General features: G+C 41.6%; 1 protein-coding gene across 1 annotated transcript in view; it reads left to right on the forward strand.

Moving 5' to 3' along the window:
- ARIH1 (ariadne RBR E3 ubiquitin protein ligase 1) overlaps positions 1–24,516 on the forward strand; it is an 86,775-nt gene that overhangs the window by 20,253 nt on the left and 42,006 nt on the right. Inside the window, exons 3-9 of the mRNA XM_073652747.1 lie at positions 3,539–3,683; positions 13,260–13,352; positions 13,532–13,587; positions 17,800–17,866; positions 22,274–22,380; positions 23,965–24,007; positions 24,147–24,218. Of these exons, the coding sequence (XP_073508848.1) occupies positions 3,539–3,683; positions 13,260–13,352; positions 13,532–13,587; positions 17,800–17,866; positions 22,274–22,380; positions 23,965–24,007; positions 24,147–24,218 (583 nt within the window). The remainder of the gene's footprint in view (positions 1–3,538; positions 3,684–13,259; positions 13,353–13,531; positions 13,588–17,799; positions 17,867–22,273; positions 22,381–23,964; positions 24,008–24,146; positions 24,219–24,516) is intronic.

Below are 24,516 nucleotides of genomic sequence, written 5' to 3' on the forward strand. Positions count from 1 at the left end.
CACTGCTCTCCCTGCCCCCTACCCGGGTCTGAATGTTACTGCTCCGCTCTCCCCCTCCTGCCCTGCAATTAAACCACAGCTCTGCAGTCGGGCCTCAAGAGGAGGGGAGGCTGCCCCACAGAGAAGATGGAAGAACCAGCATCATGTACAGAAAGGGTAAGTCCATGTGCAGTGTATATGTATATATATATGTATATATATATATGTATATATATATATATGTATATGTGTGTGTGTGTATGTATCTATATCTATGTATTTGTGGCCCGGGCTGCTTCCCCTGTGCAGGACCGCTGGCACTTCACCTGACATGGCCGTGAGCTGTGTGGCTGTGTCTGGTATTAATGACACGGCAGGGGCGACACTGCGCCTATAATTGTGCTTGTGTATTGCCCCTGCCGCGCCATTACTACCAGACACTACCGCACAGTGCACGGCCATGTCAGGTGAAGTTCTGGCAATCAAGCAGCGCCAGAGGTCCTACACAGATGCTGTAGAAGCAGCCCAGGCCCCAACGGCGAGTGGGCCCCTCTGATGGTCCAGGGCCATGTCTCTGACATGCTGGCGGCCCTGCACTGAGACATGCCTGAGGAGCTGCTGGACAGGACAGTTTTATGTGTTTATAAGATATGTACGTATGCATGTGTCTGTGCGCATATCTGCTTACCATGTGCATGTGTGCGCATATCTGCATATCGTGCGTGCGCATGTGTGCTGGCCCGGCCGCATCACAGCTAGAAGACACGGCCCTGTGCGTGGCAGTGTCTGCTAGCGTGACGTCATGCAGTGTGCCCTGCACTGCTTCTTACCACCATAGAGGAGCTGGACGACTGGAGCCGAGCAGGGGGACGGTGAGTGATGTGTCAATGTGTGCAGATATCATTGTGTGATATGTCTGTTTATATGTATTTCTGTGTTTCAAATGTGTTTATGGCTATGTGCCCACGATGCAGAAATGCTGCATATTTTTTCCGCTTCTCCCTGGCAGGAAAAACGCATGCAGATTTTACATGCGTTTTTCCCGCCAGGTAGAAGCGTTTGTCAAGCTTTTTTGCATGCATTTCCGCATGCGGGTTTTCAAGCACTTTTCCAAGCGATTTTAGCATCACTTGGAAAAGTGCTTGACAGCTTGGTCACACTATATAAATCCATGCAACCGGCATATATAGTGTGACCAAGTAATAGTTAAAAAAAAAGAATAAGAATGGTAAAAAATAAAGATTATACTTACCTTCCGATGGCCCCCGGTCTCCTCAGCGATGCGTCCAGTGTGTTGGGCGGCTCACGGTGGTGTGAAAGGACCTTTCATGACGTCATTTAGTCATGTGACAGGTCACGCGACAGCCGATGTCAGCTGTCGTGTGACCTGTCACATGACTAAATGACGTCATGGCAGGTCCTTTCACACCACCGCGACGCATACAACAGACCGGACGTATCGCTGAGGAGACCAGGGGCCATCGGAAGGTGAGTATAATCTTTATTTCTTTTATTTTAAATTCTTTTTTTTACAGGTACTATGGTACCCGGGTCTGGATGAGAGCCTGCTCTTCTCAAAACCCGGGTACCATCCGCACATTGAATCGCTTAATATCCGCACGTGCACATGTAGTCATGCGGATATTAAGCGATTCAATGCAAGTCAATGGCGGCAATTACGCTGCGTGTCTGCAAAATTAATGGACATGCTGTGTTTTTTTCCGCAATGATAATCCGCATTGGAAATTTCCGCAGCATGTGCACAGCACACACGGATTATCATTGGAGACCATGGGGCACGTATTACCAAGTGTTTTTTCAGCGTTTTCGCTGCTTAAATTCCGTGGCAAAAACGCTTGAAAAACGCACAGTGGGCACGCAGCCTATGCGTGTATGTATTTGTCTTTGTATATGTCTGTATATGTTTGTTTGTGTGTGTGCGGCCTCCGGCTTTATCTGGGGGGGGGGGGCGCCGTGCGTCCTCCGGCTGTATCTGGGGGGGGGGCGCCGTGCGTTCTCCGGCTGTATCTGGGGGGGGGGGGCGTGCGGCCTCCGGCTGTATCTGGGGGGGGGTGCCATGCGTCCTACGTCTGTATCTGGGGGGTGCGCCGTGCGGCCTCCGGCTGTATCTGGGGGGGTGGCGCCGTGCAGCCTCTGGCTGTATCTGGGGGGGGTGCGCCGTGCGGCCTCCGGCTGTATCTGGGGGGGGTGGCGCCGTGCGGCCTCCGGCTGTATCTGGGGGGGGTGGCGCCGTGCGGCCTCCGGCTGTATCTGGGGGGGTGGCGCTGTGCTTCCTCCGGCTGTATCTGGGGGGGCGCCGTGCGGCCTCCGGCTGTATCTGGGGAGGGCGCCGTGCGGCTCCTGGCTGTATCGGGGGGGGGGGCGCCGTGCGGCCTCCGGCTGTATGTGGGGTGGGGGCGCAGTGCGACCTCCTGATGTGTATAGGAAGATTATGTGAAAGCTCATATTATACAGTAGGGGGGATGTCGGCATACTTAATTGTGCACAATATTAAGTCATACAATTAATATAAAAAAATAATTATAATTAATATTGTGCAGAATTAATTTCACATGAACTATCACATGATCTATCAAAGGGGGGTCATGTGACAAGTCATGTGATACATCAGGTGTGTGTGTGTGTGTGTGTGTGGGGGGGGGTCCATGCCGTCTAAACTGCCTGGGGCCCTTGCTACTCTTAATCCACCCCTGCCCGCAGGGCAACATCCAGCCTTCTGGCTGTTCCAGTATGGCCCGCAGACCGAGACTGTCGAAGGGCTGAAAACGGTGGCCTTCGGACCGCACCATGGAGCCACCCTCCCCCACCCGGCGACCCAATGTCACTGCTAGCTGCATCCTCAGGATATATAGGGGGCTGTGTGTGGGCTCATACTGTATATGGGGTGCTGTGTGCAGGCTCATACGCTATTTAGGAGGGGTGTCTGCATACTTAGCTCTGCTCAATATTATGTGATACAATTAATATAAAATAATTGTAATAAATTGATATTGAGCAGAATTAATTTCAGCCTATTGGTTCAGCCCTCCACAGCAGTCACTGTCTCATGTGGCCCTTTGGTAAAACAAATTGTCCCTGCTCTATGCTATTCTCTAGCAGACAAGAGACTGGCTCAGTTACTGCAGTCGGCCCCTTGCAGTGATGTCCTTGATGACGTAAAGACCCGAATGGTATGGGGAGGCAAGCCATCCTTCACTTAGGAATGGGTTGACTTATTATCACATTGAGGAAACGTCAGGGCTTCCATTTTCCCCATGAAAAGTTTTAATGTGCACAAATCAGGACAGAATTGAAAATTTAAGTATATTAACAAGTGACTTTTTAAGATATTTTGGTAATCATTGTACCCCTATCTATAAAGGTTTTCTATAAAATTCTGAATTTCGGGTCTCTTTTTATTTGATGCACCTTTGGACTTTGTACTCTTTACCTACCTCTTAGAGTATTTTTTTTAGTCATTTTGGCACCATGTATATTGTTTTTCCTTTCTGGCATTGAGTCTCAGTTAATAACAAGTTGTTCTTTTTTGCTTGTATAGGTATTTTGATGGCAACCTGGAGAAACTCTTCTCGGAATGTCATGTCATAAACCCTAGTAAGAAGTCTCGGACACGGCAGATGAACACACGTTCCTCTGCCCAAGATATGCCCTGTCAAATTTGCTACTTGAATTATCCAAACTCAGTAAGTGGTCTTGTAATTATGATCTTGGTTAAAGGGGTTACTCACTACTCGGACAACCCCTTTTCAATCACCATATTCCTCACCTAAAATAATAGCCTGCACTCCCCTCCGGTGCTGGTGCTATTCCAGTGACATCCGCTCGAGGTTTCCCTGTGCTTGCATAACATTATTTCACGTGAGCCCTGCAGCCAATCAGGGGCCGCTAATAGGCCAGTTCACTCTATCTCTTTAGACATATTTGACATCTGGAGGAAGTCAGAGAGCAGCAACAGCTCTCACCTCTTCTGGATGTCAGTTTTATCTGAATGAAGTTAGTGTGGAGGAGGTCATTGGCACCCACTAAGTGGCTGAAGGGCTCGCATGACATAGCAATGTCACGCGATACACAAAGTCAACACTGCTGCAATGGTGCTAGCACCCGAGGTTAATACAGACTGTTATTATTTTTATTATTTTGCATGGGGCAATGTGGTGATTAAGAAGGGGTTGTCCGAGTAGTGGAAACCCCTTCAAAGGAAATCTGGCAGCAGATTCTTGCTATGTGATCTGAGAGCACCATAATGTAGGTGCAGAGAGCCTGATTCCACCGATCTGTCACTTAGGAGGCTGTGTTGTAGTTTCAATACAATCAGTGTTTTATGAGCAAGTGATTAACACTAGAGGACTCTGTCTCACATGCACAGCAGTCAGGCTAGTCTGTGTAACCCTGCCCCCACCACTGATGGGCAGTTTGCTGACAATGCACACTGTACACAGGAAGCTGCCAATCATTGGTGTGGGTGGGGTTATACAAAGCTCTGCATTCTGACCGCTGCTGCATTATACAGCGGAGAGAACTGGGATTCTATCAAAACTGCACCACGCAGTCCAGTAAGTGACACATCATTGGAATTAGGTTCTTGCCCTATATTATGCTGCTCTCATATAACATGGCAAAAAGCTGCTGACCGGTTCCCTTTAAGTTCTAGAAATGTTTACAGTAAAAGACATTTTCAAGGGCATCATAGTGTGTAGCAATTTTGTATTCATTGTAACACCATGTTGAAGTCATCATGCATTATCTACAAGTGAATGTTCACACGTATTGGATTTGCCGGTGGCAAATCGTACTCGTATTTACTTGAATATCCGTGGCAGAAATCCAAAGCTAACACTGGCCATGGATGTGTAGATGCATGTGCTGCAGATCCATGCGAAGTGTAGCCCCATCCAGAACAGTCATGTTGTTTTAACCAGGATTCTAAATTAAATGAGTTTTGTATTTTCCTTTTTGACTTTATTTCCTAGGTTGAGATATAATGATGAAGTGAAGGAATATTACGCGATTGCTAAGCAATTCGATTCTGAACTACAAATAGCTAAATGAGGTTTAAGTACAGGAGGGAGTATAGAGGGGTCTCCTAGAATACCAAGCCTTTAATAATAATAATAATAATAATAATAATAATAATAATTTTAGATCTATAGCGTCAACATATTCCGCAGCACTTCACAATTAAGCAGGGAGCCTTTAACCCCTTAATGATGCAGACAATATTTGTTGTTGCGTTTTTAATTTTCTTTCTCCCCTTTTTCAAGTAGCCATAACATTATATTTATGAGGGCTTGTTTTTTTTGTTTTGCATGACGATTTGTGGTTTTGAATGACATCATTCAGTCTAACATATAGAATATGGGTAAGATGGCAAAAAAGTCCTAGTGCAGTAAAATGGTGAAGAAAAAAAAAATTAAATTCCGCTATTTGTTTTTTTTTGGGGTTTATTTTTACACGGTTTAAGCTGGGGCTCCACTGCAAAAAGTACCATGCACCAACCATTCTCTGAAAAGTCGTGTGACAAAAACATTTATGTAACATAGACTTCAATGCAAGTGACATGCGAATTATCTGCAATTTGGCTGTTTTATTTACAGTACAATCGGCAATTACAGCTTCAGGTCACTTTGGATAAGTCTCTATGAGCTTTTCACATCTTGCCAATGGGATTTTTCCCCATTCCTCAAGGCAAAACTGCTCCAGCTCCTTTAAGTTTTATGGTTTCCTCAGGTGAACAGCAATCTTCAAGTCTGACCACAGATTTTCAATTGGATGAAGGTCTGGGCTTTGACTAGACAACTCCAAAACATTTACACGTTTCCCCTTAAACCACTCGAGTGTTGCTTTAGCAGTATGCTTTGGGTCATTGTCTTGTTGGAAGGTGAACCTCCGTCCCAGTCTCAAATTACTGACAGACTGAAACAGGTTTTGCTAAAAAATATCCCTGTATTTCGCACTATACATCTTCTCCTCGACTCTGACCATTTTTCCAGTCCTTGCAGCCGAAAAACATCCCACACCATGATGCTTGCACCACCATGTGTCACTGTGGGAATGGTGTTCTTTGGGTGATGAGCTGTGTTGTTTTGGCACCAGACGAAGCGTTTACCTTCGTGGCAAAAAAGTTTAATTTTCGGTCTCTTCTGACCACAGCACCTTCCTCCATACATTTGGGGAGTCTCCCAGATGTCTTTTGGCAAATTCAAAATAAGCCTTACACACAAAAATTGTAAGTAAAGGCTTTTTTTCTGCCCACTCTTCCATAAAGGCCACCTCTATGGAGTGTACGGCTTATTTTGGTTGTATGAACAGATACGTCAGTCTTTGCTGGGGAACTCTGCTGCTTTTTCAGGGTTACCTTTGGTCTCTGTGCTGTCTCTCCGATTAATGCCCTCCTTGCCCAGGCTGACAGTTGGTGGGTGGCCCTCTCTTGGCAGGTTTGTTGTGGTGCCATGTTCTTTCAATTTGATGGTTCACTGGGTGATCACCAGAGATTGGGATATTTTTTATAGCCCAACCCTGACTTATACACTCTCAACAACTTTGTTCCTGACTTGTTTGTAGATCTCCTTGGTCTTCATGGTGTTGTTTGGTTAGTGGTGCCTCTTGCTTAATGGTGTTGCAGCAGCCTCTGTGGCCTTTCAGAAGAGGTGTGTATATACTGACAGACCATGTGACACTTAGATTGCACACAAGTGGACTTCATTTCACTAAGCATGTGACTTATGAAGGTAATTGCTTGCACCAGAAATGTTTAGGGGCTTCATAGCAAAAGGGGTGTATACATATGCACATGCCAATTTTTAGTTATTTGATCCTATAAATTTAAATTATGCCTATATTTGTCTCGCTTTACATCACCAACTTAGACTATTTAGTGCTGGTGCATCACACACAAATCAGATTACAAAAATATTTAAACGCAGGTTGTAATGTAACAAAATAGGTAAAAAGCCAAAAGGGGTGAATACTTTCTCAAGCCACTGTAAATCTGGTATCGCTGCAATCATACTGACCCAAAGAATAAAGTTGCCTGATCACTTTTACCCCACGGTGAATGGCATGAAAAAAACATGAATTTCTGTTTTTTTTTGTTCACTTTGCCAGCCAAAATTGAAGGAAAAAAAAAAAAAAGATCAAAAATGTTATGTAGTTCAAAATTATACTAATAAAAATTTCAACTTATCCAGCAGAAAACAAGCCCCAACACAGCTCCTTCAGTGGAAAAATAAAAAAGTTATAGCTCTCAGAATATGGCAATGCAGTAACAAATACTTTTTTTTGTAAATACCTTATTTTTCGGACTATAAGACGCACTTTTTTTCCTCCAAATTTTGGGGGGAAATTGGGATGCATCTTATAAACCGAATGTAGCTTACTGGAGGGACGACGGCAGGAGTCGGATGATGCTGCGGGTCCTGCTCTTGGAGGTGCGACGCTGCGTGTACCAGGGTGGTAAGAGGGGATGTTGGACAGTCTTCGGCGGGGCAGGGGGCTCAACCGGCATTTTGTAACAGTCCGGAGCCCCCGCACTTCCATGTTCTCTATGCGGTGGACTCCTGAAAAAAGATCCGGGGCAGGTGGCGCCTGTGCAGATTGAGATCTCGGCGATGATATCTTGTCTCTCGAGATCTCCGTGCCGAGATCTTAATCTTTGTCAGGCGCCGCCTCTAGCGGCCATTTTTCCGGAATCCACCTCATAGAGGACATTGAAGTGCTGGGGCTCTGAACTTTTACAAAATTCCGGCGGAGCCCCCCGCACCGCTGAAAACCGTCCAACACCCCCTCTTACCACCCTGGGACACGCAGCGTTGCACCTCCAGACATCCCCTCCTCCAAGTGCAGGACCCGCAGCATCGCCCGCAGTATTTCCCAACTCCTACCGCCGAGCAGCCCTTTCTCCCAGCCTGGGATAGGACTTCCAGCATCACCCCGCAGTGTAAGGGCCCCGTCACACTAAGCGATGCAGCAGCGATCCCGACAACGATACGACCTGTCAGGGATCGTTGCTGCATCGCTAATACATCGCTGGTGAGCTGTCAAACAGGCAGGCTCACCAGCGATCAGGGGAGCAGCGATATCGTGGAAAGAATCGTTCCACGATGTCCTGCTCCCTTTACCAGCCTGCTGCAAGCAGGAGCAGGCTGGTAACTATGGTAAACATCGGGTTACTAAGTGCGCGTGTGCCCCTAGTAACCCGCTGTTTACCATGGATACCACTCTGCTACGGTGCGCCGGAGCCTCCGCGCACAGTAGCAGAGTGGTATCCATGGTAAACAGCGGGTTACTAAGTGCGCGCGTGCCCCTAGTAACCCGATGTTTACCATAGTTACCAGCCAGATCGTTGGTCCCGCTGGTCGCACACAGCGATGTGTGCTGGCCAGCGGGAGGCCAACGACCAAAAAATGGTCCAGGACACTTTGCAACGATCAGCGACCTCACAGCAGGGGCCTGATCGTTGCAAAGTGTCACACACAGCGACATCGCTGGTGAGGTCGCTGGTGAGTCACCAAAACCGTGACTCAGCAGCGATATCGCTAGCGATATCGCTATGTGAGACGGGGGCTTAACACCTCCAGTGTCCCCGCTCCACCACTGCCCCTCGCCGGTAAGCTGAATTCGGACGGTAAGACGGGCACCCATTTGATGCATTACATTTTTTTCTCTATTTTCCTCCTGAAAATTTGGGTTGTGTCTTATGGTCCAGTGCGGCTTGTAGTCCAAAAAATACAGTAAGTGTTTTAGCATGTAAAAATAGCACATTATAAAAATTCTAAATAACCCTGGAATTGCAGTAATTGTACTGACACGAAGAATAAAGCCGCCTTATCACATTTACCGCACGGTGAATAGCTTAAAATGGCATAAAATAAATTAAAGACAATTCCTGAATTTCTTTTATTTGTTCATTCTGTTTATCAAAAAAAAATGGAATAAAAATAAAATAAAAAATGTTATGTGCAGGGGGACACTGCAAAGAAATGTATTTCATGCGACATAAGTCTCTGTACAGTGGGTCCCTATGGACGACGGATGCCTCAAGATCCATCCTGACAGTGCACGCTAAATGGTATATACCTGCCGAGCATATGCACCCATCAGTGTCCACAAGCACAGTGTGGACTTCGCCTTAGTTTGGGCCGCTGCTGGCTCAGTTTCATTTGATCCTGAGTGTGTCGGACCCCCACTGATCATGTATTGAGATGACTCATCAATTGTTAGGTCGTCTACAACCCTTTTAACAATCAGTGCAGCACATGTCTCCGGAAACACAAGCTGGGCACACTGTGTTGGACCCTGAAATGGCATATTTGCAATTTTAACTCTGCAACATCAATTGTGCACTAATTTGTGGAGAATGCTAGTGGGGTCAAAATAGTCACTACACCCCTAAATTATTTCCCTAAGAGTAATTTGCAAAATGTGGTCACTTTTTGGGGATTTCTGCCCTTTTGAAGCCCTTGGGCTCTGCTAATGGTGCCCACAAACTACTCTGGGAAACTCTGCTCCCTAAAAGCCAAATGGTGCGTTCTCTCTTCTGAGCCCTGCTGTACGCCCAAACAAAAGTGTATGATCACATGTAGGGTATTGCTGTATTCAGAAGATATTGCTTTATACATTTTTGGGGCGATTATCCCCTATTATTCTTTGTGAAAATTAAAAGTTTGGGGCTAAAAGAACATTTTCATAAAAAAAAAAGAATTATTTATTTTCATGTCCTATTGTTATTAAATTCTGTTAATCACCTGTGGGTTCAATATACTCTCCACATGCCTAGATGAATTCCTTGAAGGGTGTAGTTTCCAAAATGGGGTCATATGTGGGTGGTTACTGCTCTTCTTGCAGTAAAAGAGCTCTATAAATGCGGCATGGTGCCCGCAAACCATACGAGCAAAGTCTGCTTCCCAAAACTGCACTTCTTTCATTTGGAGCTCTCCCGTGTGCACGAACAGTTGTTTTCCCCAACATATGGGGCATCAACCTACTCATAAGAAATTGCACAACAAATTGGGGAGTTCATTTTCTCTTGTTATAAAATTTGGGACTGAAGCAACATTTTATGGGAAAAAATGTAATTATTACTTTTTAAAGTCCAGAATTTTAAAATTTAATAAAACAAATGTGGGTTCAATCTGCTTATACACATCTAGATAAATTCCTGGAGGTGTTTAATTTCCAAAATGAGGTCACTTAGGGATGGTTTTCACTGTTTAGGCACATCAGGGGCACTGCATACACAACATGGTGTCCGCTATCTATATCAGCCAATTTTGTGTTCCAAAAGTCAAATGGTGCGCCTTCCCTTCTGAGCCCTGCCGTGCACAAGTAAAATAGCGCAAGAAGAAGAAAAAAAAAAGCGCCTTCGGCTATAGGCACATTGCGCATGCGCGGGATGTTCAGCTCTAGACTGCACGTCACAGGGCCCTGTGATGTGCAGGGGAGGGGGGGGGAAGAGATATTTATAGTAAGTATATAGGCGGGCATTTCGTGGCATCCCCCGGGTGCCAAGCCTAGAAAAACGGATTGAATAAAAAGAGATTTCTCTGCAATCAGACCTGTAATATGGGCTATATAGGTAAGTATAGATTTACATTTCTATAACCTGTATGCCCATAGTAGAGGTCTGATAACTCCAAAGGGATGCCCGATTCCCTTTAAATGTGATGTGGTCCCTAAAATAATTGATTTTGTTGGAAAAATTAGAAATTGCTGATTAAATTTTAACTCTTCTAACAAAAAAAATGTTTAAAAATTGTGCTCATGTAAAATAGACATGTGGTAAATGTTATTCAGTATCTATTTTGTGTGGTATAACTATTTTATCTAAAGGCATAAAAATTCAAAGTTTGAAAATTGCAAAAATTTTCCAATTTGTCAAATTTTCGATATTTTTATAAATAATCACATCGACCTAAATCTACTACTAACATATGTAGTACAATCACTGAGATCCGTTGAAGCATTCTAGAGTTATTACCGCATAAAATGACACTGGTCAGAATTGTAAAATATGACCTTGTCAGGAAGGGAAAACCAGGCTTGGGGGTGAAGGGGTTTAAAACATTATGACCTTTGTTAAAAAAAAATATAATAATAATTTGGTTTGGGTCACAATTTTGAATGACCCGTAACTTTTTTTTTTTTTAATATTCCTGTGAATGGCGTTATGAAAGGTCGTCTTTTTATGCGTGGTGAGATAGTGTTTTTACCTATACCATTTAAGGGAAGATATGAGATTTTGATTGCTTCTTATTGCAATTGTATATAATAGCCAGCATCTGTGGAACGGACTCTGCTCCTGAGCCTGCTAAAAACACCTTGACATGCTCCATGACATAAATATCCATCATGCCGCATTAAAGGGGTTATACATTCTACCTCCCAAAATCTGGACAACCTAGGACATCACAAGTGAGATGTAATCAGCCTGCTTCAGCACTTAGGCGAACTAACAAGTGTCCTAAATAGCTATTTACAATCTTGATAAAAATTGTCTGAATAGTAAAGTTTATGCAAAAACCTAGATTGTGTAGTTCTAGTATATTGTTTGTTCAACTCAATGGGTTTTATTTGTATGCAATCTTAATGTGCTTTTGACAATCATAACAAGTTAACACTGCTGTTCTGGACAGCCCAGATTGTTCATTCCTTGCTGCTGTATCCCTGCATGCAGCGGGGATTGAGCTGGGTGAGACAGTGGGAGCAATCAGAATCCAGGAAAGCAGCACGTTCCATTAGGGCATGAAAATCTAGGACAGTGACTGGAAACGATTAAGCAATCCATTAAATTTGTTCCTACCTTTTTGCTGCTGTTGAGACTGTGTTAACGTCTTCATGTACCTAATGGCATTGCAGATTCTAAAGTATATCCGGTAGTGCACTTCTCCTATTGGGGCTGTACACAACAAATCAAAGTGTTGAGGGTAGAAAGCATCTAAAGCCCCCGTCTCACATAGCGAGATCGCTAGCGAGATCGCTGCTGTGTCACGGTTTTGGTCACGCAACAGCGACCTCACCAGCGATGTCGCTATGTGTGACACTTTGCAGCGATCAGGCCCCTGCTGTGAGGTCGCTGATCGCTGCAAAGTGTCCTGGACCATTTTTTGGTCGTTGCCCTCCCGCTGGTCAGCACACATCGCTGTGTGTGACCAGCGGGAGCAGCGATCAGGCTGGTAACCATGATAAATATTGGGTTACTAGGGGCACACGCGCACTTAGTAACCCCCTGTTTATCATGGTTACGAGCCTGCTAAAGTGAGCGGTAACCTCCCGCTCACCGTAGCAGAGTGGTAACCATGATAAACAACGGTTTACTAGGTGCGCGTGTGCCCCTAGTAACCCGATGTTTATCATGGTTACCAGCCTGCTCCTGCTTCAGCAGGCGGGTAACCGGAGCAGGACATCGTGGAAAGATTCTTTCCATGATGTTGCTGCTCCCCTGATCGTTGGTGAGCCTGCCTGTTTGACAGCTCACCAGCGACCACATAGCGACGCAGCAACGATCCCTGACGGGTCGTAGCGTTGTCGGGATCGGTTGCAGCGTCGCTAAGTGTGACGGGGCCTTAAGTCTCCAGGGAGGGCAACTTCCAGATGCTGTAGTTTGGGTGGAAATAACAAAAAAGGTAGTTTGCAGGTGGGAGACAGCTCTTACAGGCTGTGTTGGGTGTAGAGAGAGGAGAGCACACTGGTAGATTTCTGATACTCAGAAGACAGTAATTCCCCTGCAAAGTAGAGAAGAGATCCTTCATATGCCATAGAAGAAAAAAAATCAGTCCAGAAATAATGCTGTGCAGCTATAGGATGGCAATTGCTCTGTCAAAACCAAAGCTTCTAACTAAGTGAATCCATGCATGAATATGTTTGGGAAATGTTCACAATTGTTTCCTTCAAGGATGTGTCCTTTTTGCCTTTCTACCTTTTGGATGAAATCTTGGATATGATAAATAAAATGTAAAAGCAAGCTTACTCTTCAAAAATCGCTTATGACTGAAGTACTTAGACTCAAAGAAGAAATGTTTGCAAGTTTCCAAAGACTAATGACCATATTTCTATTGCGGGACATTTACGTTCTGTCTGAAATAGAGTGCATTTATTATTTCAAGATAAAGTATTCACAGCCCTGTGATTTTCAGGTTCTAGGTGTATAGAGATTATATATTTCTATACAGTAATTCTAGGTATGATTCCATTCTTCTGCTCTGTACATGTTTTACCATTTTTTGTGTATTTGAAACATCCTCGTCTCCTTGTGTTTTCTACAGTATTTCACAGGCCTGGAGTGTGGTCACAAGTTCTGCATGCAGTGCTGGGGTGAATATTTAACCACCAAAATCATTGAGGAAGGAATGGGACAGGTAATAACATTTACTAGTTATTTTTTCAATTATCTGGTCATTAATGGTGTTTTTTTTCTTAATTTGTTACAGTAGTTAAAAAAATGTTCCTGCTTTTGTATCGTACTTAGGCTAATAGTTTTAAATATTTCATTATCTTAATTTAACTGATTTTACCTTCATATATTTTCTTTCTTTAGACCATCTCCTGCCCTGCTCATGGCTGCGACATTTTAGTTGATGACAATACCGTAATGTAAGTGGTGAGCTAATACAATATACTGTATTTTATGGTGTTTGATTGCTTTTTTCCATGATTATATAAATGTTCCAAAATATTATATGGAAATATTAAATCAGGTTGAGCCACTCTGTCTCTTATGCAGTTTGACTATAAAAATGATTTGAGCTATTTATTTGCAGACCTGTCAGCTTAATATGATGAAAAGGCAGCATATTATACCTACAGGTCATTTCACATAGTAGCCACCAAAATGGTTGTATAGCATGGAAAGAATGCACAAAGAGCATAGTTTGAGCCTGGTTTATTCATGAGCACTGTCTCATCCTGCCCCTCAAGTCGGTGATTGACAGGCTGCTTTGTTTGTAGGTATACACAGCAGGCGGGGGAATCCAGGACTAGTATTGTTCTCTTAAATATGCCAAACTCTATCTTCGAACTCTGTGTCCAGTGTTTTAAGTGCTGCTAATAGCCAATTGGAGCAACGTTTTTTTTTTCTTTAACAGGATCTCTGGTACAAATTTTATGTGTGTAAGCTAGAAACAACTTTCACTAAATGATCTTCTGTGTATGCCTATTTCTACTGTCTTTAGATTGTCACTGGTTATGGAAGATCCATATTTGAAGGAATACTGATGTATCTAATTGACTGTTCTTTGTCACATAAAAAATACAGAACCAGAAGAATCATTTTAGAACTTTTTTCTGCATTTTAATGCCACTTATAATCTGTACAATCCATTGAGAAACAAACTGAAATAATTTTTGAGGGGGAAAGTAAAAATAACAAAACTAAAATAATGTGATTGCATAACGGTGCGGTGAACACCATCTTATAATTTGGGATGTGGTTGTCTTCAGAATTATCCAATTGCTTTTAATCTCATGTTAAATAGTAGTCAGAACACAGCTGCCATCATTTATAGTAATTCTAATTAAATCTATATAAAGTTTAGCTGTTCTGGTAGTATTTTCCTGACATTTTCTTAGTTGCATTTTACAGCAAAATCCATGGTCCGTAAACAGCTTACAACACAGCAAAAGGGATCTCATTGTTAAAAGTTATCAGTCATGAGAAGGATACAAAGAAATTTCCAAGACAGTAGCTATACCGTGGAACACTATGACATTTCCTAGAGCTCGATATCCCTCAAAAATTGATAAAAAGACAAAAAGAAAATTAGTATTGGAGTCTGCCAAGAGGCCTACAACAACATTAAAGGAGCTGCAGACATTTTTTGCTAGTACTGGTTGTGTACTGCATGTAACAACAATCTTCCCTAGTTTTGATATCTCTGGCCTGTGGCAAGGCGGAATGCTTTTCTTACAAAGAAAAACATCTGAGCCCACCTTTGTTTTGCTAAAACTACATCTACAAACCTAAAAAAGCCAAAAGCATGTGGGAAAACGTATTATGGTCTGATCAGACCTGGGTTGAGCTTTATGGCCATAATTCTAAAAGAACACCCTATCCCTAATGAAGCATGGTGGAGGCAGCACTAGGCATTTGGGGCTGTTTTTCAGTGTCTGGAATTAGGGTTTTAGTCCAGGTGGAGGGAATTATGAACACTTCCAATTATCAGTCAATTTTGCAACAAAACCATCACACCTTTTCTAAAATGAAGATGAATTTCAGCATGACGATGACTCTAAGCATATGCATCCAATTTAGCAAAAAATTGGCTTCACTAGAAGATCATCAAAGTTTTGGAAAGGCCCACCCAGAGCGCAGATCTGAATCTAACTTAAAATCTGTAGGTTGACATGAAGAGGGCGCTGTACACAGGAGATGTCCTCTTAATCTTACAGATTCAGAGTGCTATTGCAAGGAAGAGTCGGCAGAGAGTGCTAATTCTAGATGTGCCGTGCTGATGATAATCAGTCTTTTTGAATAGAAGCCTATCATAAATTCATAGGGTACTTCAACACCATATTAGTTTAAGGGTGGGCATATTTATGTAGCCACATTATTTTAGTTCTATTTTTTCTTTTTTCCTCCTGAAAATATTTGGGTTTTTTTTTCAATTGAATTGTGCAGATTATAGGTAATATTTAAGGTGGAAAAAGTTCTGAAATTATTTTTCTTCAAGTCAAAAACCTGCCATTTTAACAGGGGTATGCAAGCTTTTTTTATCCACTATATATAGACTGATCGTACATAACATTAAAATCACAAAGATGAAGAGAATAATATTGACAATCTGTTTTTCTACAGTACTCGTCACAAGGTTAGGTTATATCACGCAGCGAGTGAACAGTCAGTTCAGGCGCTGTTAGTATGGCATGCAGTGTAACAAATCCACTTCTCTGGCATCATGAAGAATTTTGTGTTGCTTGCACTTTCTGATGAAAAGGGTATCTGGTTTATATCTCAAACAGACACGGGAACTGAATTTGACCTATCCTAGATGAATATGCGCAGGTTTTTATCTATTTGAAGTTGAAACTTGTTTTGAACACCGTAGTTGGTAGCAGACTGATAACCTTACCCTCTTTCTCTCTACCCTGTTTTCTTTTTTTTCATTTTTTTACCGTCCCGTTACTAACTTTTGCTTATTATTTTTTACAAATCTAGGGAATTTAACCTAATCCCATTAAAAGAGTTGGGGTCAGATTTGGGTCAATTTACTGAGGATGAATGTGATGGTGCAATAGCCTCGCTGAAGGTGGGGTCATCCAATCATAATGAACGTCCTACCCACTTATACTGTATATTCTTCATAGGAGCTGGCTAAATCATGTAGTATAAATTTGCATGGTGTAAAAGCTTTTCATACCTTGCCCATTCTTTCCTTTTTTAAATCTGAACCAATTCCTTTTTGGTGGAATAACTTTTGACACAGGGCAACCCGCAAAACCACTAGTGGCTTCTATGGGAATGGGAAACAAAATAAAAAGTATTTCTCCTTACTGCTGGATCCACTTTAGCTCATAATACTGCACCTCAAACTACTGGAAAGCTGCATGTGGATTCCAACCTCAAAATATTATTTCTAGGCATTCTTATAAACAAGTTTTCTTTTCTCTTACTTATTGGGCTTTTATTTACACACACACAAAAAAAATCACAACTTGTTCCCCAGTACATTTTTTTTTCTTTTTTTAATTCAGCACTGCATAATTTCTCTGTGGCTGTTAATCCTTAGACCTAGCAGCTCTGTCAACTGACAACCAATATTGTACTTGCTGTGCTCATTATTACCACTGGGAAAAACAAGATAATGTTGTAGTTATGAAACCTTTTAATGGCTAACAAAAATAAAATAAATGATGTTACAAGGCAAGCTTTCGGGACAACTTATGTCCCTTCCTCAGGCATGGTATGGTATAACATGATATATGAAGAAAAACAAATATATGCACACAAAGGGGGAAAAAAAGGAAAAGAAAAGCAGATGCATGGCATAATAAATTGACATTTAAATAAACAAACGGCTTGGAGAGTGAGTCCTTAATTGGATTAGATTAGTGGTGTGAAAGTTTTATGGTCCCAATATCCATGTAAGATAATAGGCTGGGTGCTCTCACCATCTCTGGAGCAGATTCCTCAGATTTTGTAGTGAGACATAAATCCTGACAGATTTATTCCTGTGTGGAGGGTGTGCAAGACCCTAATCAGTTTGTATTCCCAGACCCTTCAATGTTTTTGTGATTTAAAGTTGCCTAACACTGGCTAAAATTCCAACATATATGTGCACGATTATTTTAACCTAATGTTCTTCATACATGTGGCCTGTTTGTTTTGAGACCATGCAACTCTTGTGACTTTCAAAATTTGGCAAGCAGCTACCGAAGTTTAGTATTTGACCTCTGATTGTTGCAGTACATTTTCATCATTCTTTTTGTGCAATTAATGTCAAAAACAGATGTAAATTGTAAAACTATTGTGTAAAAACATCATAAAGGACAGAAAGAAAAGAAGAAACCTTGTCCTTACCTCCGCTAACCAATTCTCCATGCAGCTGATATTCTGTGGCGCCATCTTTTTATAAATGGTTAATATATAATTCCACTGAACACATTTCTGACGCTCCGTTTCCAAGTCCTTTCCAACAGAGTAGAGTATCACAGCTATCTTTACATATATTTTTTGTCTTCTGTGGAGGTATCTTCTTTTTATTTACAGTTCACTTTGCCATCAAGTCACCAGTTATTATTTTTCCCAACTACTTTTTTAAATTAATATATTTCAATATTCTAACTTATTTGATCTCTTTTCTCCATCAGGCGTTTAATCACAGATTCAAAAGTGAAATTAAAGTATCAGCATTTAATAACTAATAGCTTTGTAGAGGTAAGTGCTTGTTTCACAGAATTCTGTTAATTTTTTTTTTCATAGATCGGAGGGCCTTATACTGGGGACTAAAAAAGTCTGCTCTCCTGAAATGTCTTTTAGTAAATGCTTGCATGGCATATCAAATAAATAATTTTGGAGTATCTTTCTATAGCTCCACGTATGACTATTTGTCAGTGATTCTTTAAAACTTTTTTTCTTATATTTAAGAGAAAAAAAAGATCGAAGAATGATGCGCTAGTCAGCATGTTCTATGATTGACAAACACAGTTCTGAGATGTATTAAGAGAAACATAGAGTCTAGATCACGTGAAGCAATTATCCCCCTCTACTCTTCCTTGGTCAGACCTCATCTGGAATACTGTGTTCAGTTCTGGGCACAACATTTTAAAAAAAGATATCACAGAATCGATAGCCATATTAATGATCTGCAAATGATGAAAAAATGAAAGCAAAATTTTCAAAACATCTTAATTTCTTCTGTATCCATCTTGAGCTTGACATACAGAAACAAAAGCACTTACACACCTTGGCTGCTATTAATGAAGTTAATGTTTGTTGCCTTTGTTGTTATGCCACGATTAATGCACTTGGGTGTGTAAATAATCAAGATCTGCTGTTGGCAGCTGCCTTTTGCAATTGCCATCCAATGATTTCCCAGATGTGTTCGATGGGCGACAAGTCTAGAGACACCACAGGACATGTAGCAGCACATTTAGGCCACGAAGGCTGCTCACAGTAGCACCAGCAACATGCAGCCTGGTGTTGCTGTGTTGAAAAACTGTTCCTGGGACACGAGGAAATGGCCATATCACTGGTTCCACAACTAAATCAGTGTAACGCCGAGCTGGAAGACTAAAGGGGTCAGGTTAACTACATTATGACACCCCACACCATAATATCAGGAGTAGGAACGATGAGTACTTCTCAAGGAAACATCACATCATGTTGTGTAGTGATCCATTCTGTAATGCAAGTCAAATTGGACGTTACATACCAAGTCTAAGGGATCGAATATCTGCACAAACCATCAGAAGGCATTTGTCAACATTGGCCTACAAACCAGATGACCAGTTACAGATGTTGATTTCACGCCACAGCTATGAAAGGCAGTCATACCACAGAGCAAGAAGGCAGTAGAGACTGGAATAGAGGTCTATCCTCTTAAGAGATGAGTTCTGCATGCAAAAATTGGCAGAGATTGCTCTGGAGTTCACGCGGACAACATCAAGAGGGAGTGAGAATGTGTCCCAGGAGCTGTTTTTCAACACAATGCCAGGCTGCATGTTTGTTCTTCTGTTAGCACCCTGCATAGCCTAGTCGTACTACCATGGTCTCCAGAGCCTCCAGCTTTCTCACATTGAGCACATCTAGGACATCATTGGTCAGTAATTGCAAAGGGAGATGCCAGCATGATGATTTGCGTGCCCAAGTGAATTCAGTGTGGCAGAACATTGCTCAGACAACCATTAACTACCAGATTGATTGCATGTCAAGGTGTGTAAGTGCACATATTTTAGTGTATGGTGCTCATACTCGATATGGAATGAATTGAGAAGTTTTGAAAATTTCATTTATATTTTTTCATCCTTTGCATATCATTAACATGTCTAGAGATTGTCATCTTAATAGTTTCATTACTTTTTTCCTTCTTGTTGCATCTGCACGTGTTTGACTGACAGCATTACAACTACTGGAGGATTCAAATTACCTCTTCAGCGATGAAGAGGACTTGAATTCTAGTGCCACCTATTGGAAGTTTCAATCCTAAAAGTCAGTATTGAACCTTTAACATGCCTTGCCATATGACTTAGGGGAACGTTACCCCTTAGAAACTACTGGAAGACATATCCAGTGACAACGGAGGGTAAAGAAAGCCCTGGACAGGTCTCAAATGAAATGGAGAAGAGAGAGAACGAAGCTTAAAGAGCCCCTGTCAGCAGGATTGTGCTCGGTAAACCACATACACTGTCAGGTGGGCAACATTACACTGATTAATATGATATCTTGCTTGATGAAATCTGTCCTGTGGTTCTTTTATATTCTTTATTTTCAGTTAATGAGATTCTCATGCTTTGGAGAGGCCTTTAGGGAGGTGCTTTATGTGGTGCTCTGATTATGTATTCCTATGTCTGCCTTCTGACAGGTCACTGTGCTTTCAGTGACCTGCCTACTGTTTTAAATGCTGCATGTGTAATTGTGTTCTAAACGTGAAATTTACATGCTGCAAAATGGCCCTGCAATTTGCCTGTAGCAATATGGCAGGGCCATTTTGCAGCATGTAAATTTCAGGTTTAGAAAACAATTACGCAGGCAGCATTTAAAATAGTAGGTAGGTCACTGAAAGCACAGTGACCTATCAGAAGGCGTACAGCTGAATAAACTAGCAGAGCACCTCCCCAAAGGCACGCCCCAAAGCACAAGAATCAAATTAACTAAAAACTGAAAATAAAGATTATAAAAGAACCACAGGACAGATTTCATCAAACAAGGTATCATTTTAATCAGTGTCACCCAATTGACAGTGTATATGGTTTACTGTGCACAATGCTGCTGACAGGTGCGCTTTAACTCATAATGAAACCATTTTGGGAAAGAATGGTGGTATATCTTCCCTATATAATTTGAGGCCTGTCTGGGCACATGCAGAGGGGAGTTAGACGACCCAGGGACCACTCATATGAGGTACATGTTGTTGTGGTTGGATGAGTTTACCTCATTTTGATAAAAAAAAAAATATATAAACCAAGTAATTAACTTTTTTACGTGTTTAGCAATAGTGGAATTTGTGTATTCATGTATCACAGTGTGCTGATGCAGTGTATATATACTTTTTATATTGGCCACAGTCGCGTATTTGTGCACCTGCATATTAATTTAATATTTAAGGTGTGCGGGCCTCTTTTTTTTTTTTTTCTTTGTGGTGTGCATACAGCAGCAGTTTGTGCGTCCTATGTGATGTATACTGCACAGTCTCCGTATGCTATGTGATATATTTGATAGAATCTCAATATATTCTGTGAACCCTCGTGGGCAGGGTCCTGTCTCCTCCTGTACCAGTCAGCGACTTGTTTTTGTTCAAACTATTGTACTTGTTTATGTATACCCCCTTTTTCACATGTAAAGTGCCATGGAATTAATGGCGCTATAATATAATAAATAATAATAATTCTATGTTGTGTGTGCTGCAGAGTCTGTGTATCTAATATGATGTATATAGCAGTCGGTGTATCCTTTGTGATGTATAAAACAGTCTGTGTTTCCTATATGATGCATTAAACAGTTTGTGTATCTTATGTTATGTATACAGCAGTTAGTGTATATTATATGATGCATTCAGCAGTCTCAATGTATCTTATGATGTATATGTAGCTGTCTGTGTATCATATGTGATCTTAACAGCAGTTGCTGTGTATCTTTTGTGATGTGTATACAGCAGTCGCAGTGTTTCCTCTTTGATGTATATACAGCACAGTCTCAGTGTATCCTATGTGATGCAACTTCAACTGATGCTATATCACGGTCTTGTATAAAGTAGAATTACTAGCAGATCTATGAAGATGTCTTATAGAAAAACTGTCTTTGCGGCTCACTGCAACCAATTATATTTCTTTATCGCTTCATTGGGGGACACAGGTAACCACGCTGAAACTAATTACATTTTACAAGTAGTATGTAAAATGAAAGCTTCTATAGTTTTGGGCAGCAAAGACAGTTGTTTTCCTTTTAGACACCTTTATAAACCTTCACCCACAGCTGGTTGGGGAAGGAAGGAATCCGAGAGCTGCCGGGAAGGATTTGGTAGGTGATAATGCTGTCCTGCAGTTCAGAGGAAGTGACAAACTGACATCCTGTCTACATATTAGCCCATGTACTGGACAGATTGTGATTAGGGTGGGAGAAAATATGTACATGTAATTTGAGGTGAGATGCAAAATGTTAAGCCGTGATAAAATTAATGATGAGCAAGCACTATATGAGCAAAAATAATGCTCAAATGCGTCTTTAAATTTGTGTTATGAATGCAAATTATGTATCCTTATTTATTTACTGGTTAGTCAAGTTAGAGAATAAAACAACATTTATAGGCCCCCATACACATTAGAAAACGGTCGACTGAACCCGCCGATTTCATCAGGATCAGCCCACCATCTAACGTGTATGGAGGCTTTTCAACTCCCGCTCTATAGGCCAAGCCGAGTGTTCTTGTGCATATAGACGTTGAGAGAGGTGTTGAGCTGATATGTTTGGCCAGTTTAAGCATGACGTGAAGATTCTCACATGACATAGAAAGCACTTTTCTAGGAGTATACATGCTTTTTTTATTCAGTGTTTCAGCAATGCTAAATAAAGCACATCCATAAATTATATCAGTGCTTAATTCTCTCTTGTTTTTCCTCTGTGCAGTGTAACAGACTATTGAAGTGGTGTCCTGCTCCAGACTGTCATCATGTTGTTAAAGTTCAGTATCCAGATGCCAAGCCTGTGCGTTGCAAATGTGGCCGTCAGTTCTGGTGAGACACTAGTGCAAACAATGACACTTAAAGATCACCCCTTTGTGTACAGGGGTCCAGTTACAATGAAAACATTATTGGAAAACACAAAGTGTACTCGCTTGTCTATTTCCAAAGCTCGTTTTCACGTGTGACAGTTGAATAAGCACACTTGTCAGCTTGAGGAGACCTAACTGCAATGGTGGGGGTCCCATAAGTCTGGTAGCTGTAGGTCTGTCGGCCTTACCAATTATTGGCGTCAGCCACGTTTTAGAACAGACACCCAGCCTTAATGGGTGAGGGGAAAAAATAGTTTTTGCTGTACTAAAGGAGAAACGCAAACTATATAAATTTGGTATTGTCATTAAGATGTCCTGCACATGAAAGTTATGTCATTTATACCACAGGCTGAATGCTGTTAAAACCCCCTACACCCACAAAAATAAATGATATGGTATATATGTACCCCAAAATGATGAGACTCAAATTCTAGTCGCCCAGGAAAAAACAAGCTGTAAATTGATGCAAAACAAAGAAAACAGTTATGGCCTTTAAAAAAAAAATAACCCCAAAATACTGCACCTTTAAGTACCCAACTAAAGGGGTTGTCTCAATATCATTGTTCAGGAGTGCTTTCCTCCTTTGCCTCACTGCTTCATTCTTCCTGGGGGCAATGCGCTGTTGAATGATTGACAGTTTGGCACAACCAACTTATGCGCCCTCCGATGCTGAAAGCAACTTAGCTTCAGCAGCATCGGAAGGGCACTGAAGCTGTCTGGATCCAGCAATCGATAGCAAAGAGCTTGTAAACGCTGTGTTCCTTGCCTAGAAGCCACCTAGATCTGCCACCGCTGATATATTAGAGGTGGCTGGAAACCTAGGCTATGAGCAATAGACTTAAATATTCCCCCTATTTTTTTGCGAGTGAAGAGGATTTTTAATAACAAGTAATTTAGGCAATAGAGTTATTTTTATTTATTATGCTTTGCGCCATCATATTCCGCAGCACTTTACAGTCATCATCATCACTGTTCCCTTTGGGGCTCACAATTTAAATAAATTCCCTATCAGTTTGTCTTTGGAGTGAAGGAAACCCACGCAAACACGGGGAGAGCATACAAACTCCTTGCAGATGTTGTCCTTGATGGGATTCGATCCTAGGACCCCAGCGCGGCAAAGAAACAGTGATAACCACTGAGCCACCTTGCTGCCAATGAATTCTTTTGCTTCCGTCTGCCTTGGTTTTATCCGTTTTGTAAATGGATAATCGACAGAATATTTTAGTTTCTGATTTTATTCTTTCATACATAATGTAGAAGTTTTTATTACAATTTTATCATGAAGTCGTTTTGTTCGTGTGCTGGAATTGTATTTTGGACCAGTATTTGTTAGATATTTGAGATAATAGTAATTGTTCAAATAAGAGCTCTTAAGTAACATGAAGCGGAGTGACAGTGTGCACAGGAGGATACACTGCTCTCCACTACGTAATACCTGTGTGGGTGTAACGGTTTACATGTTCCACAGTGGTGTGAAATGCTCTGCTTTAGACTTTTAAATAAACCCTATAGATAATGACAATTGATGATTTTCTTTTTTTGATAGTTTCAATTGTGGAGAGAATTGGCATGATCCTGTTAAATGCAAGGTAACTACATTTATTAAACATACTACATTTCTTTGCCTAACTCTCTTTCTGGGATATTACATATAGATTAAGTATTACTCTAACATGAAGGGAATAGAAAGAACTTTTAAGGTTGTTGAATGTGATTTTTTTTTTCCAGTGGCTAAAGAAATGGATCAAGAAGTGTGATGATGATAGTGAGACCTCAAATTGGATTGCAGCCAACACAAAGGTAAGAGTGGTAATTTACTGGTGTTTACTTTTTAGTGTAGCATTCCACAGACTCTGAACTCTATATTAATTTGCATTGTTTTCTACCATTACAATTCTCTTTTCTGCTGTTACACCACTAATGTCAAAGTTATTAGCAATGTAATCTTCTGTCTCTACCAGTCCATTAAACAATGAATGTAGCAATGTTGTACATGCTCCAGACTGTTCTACTGGGGCATATCAGCGCCCCATTTTTGAGTCCAGTGGGGAAGCTAGCGGTCAGACCTACACTGATGAGTAAGTTATCACCTGCCCTG

The sequence above is a fragment of the Phyllobates terribilis genome, unplaced genomic scaffold, assembly GCF_046119375.1.
Source record: "Phyllobates terribilis strain yellow unplaced genomic scaffold, ASM4611937v1 Scaffold_11__3_contigs__length_659146591, whole genome shotgun sequence".
In the NCBI taxonomy this organism is placed as follows: Eukaryota; Metazoa; Chordata; class Amphibia; order Anura; family Dendrobatidae; genus Phyllobates; species Phyllobates terribilis.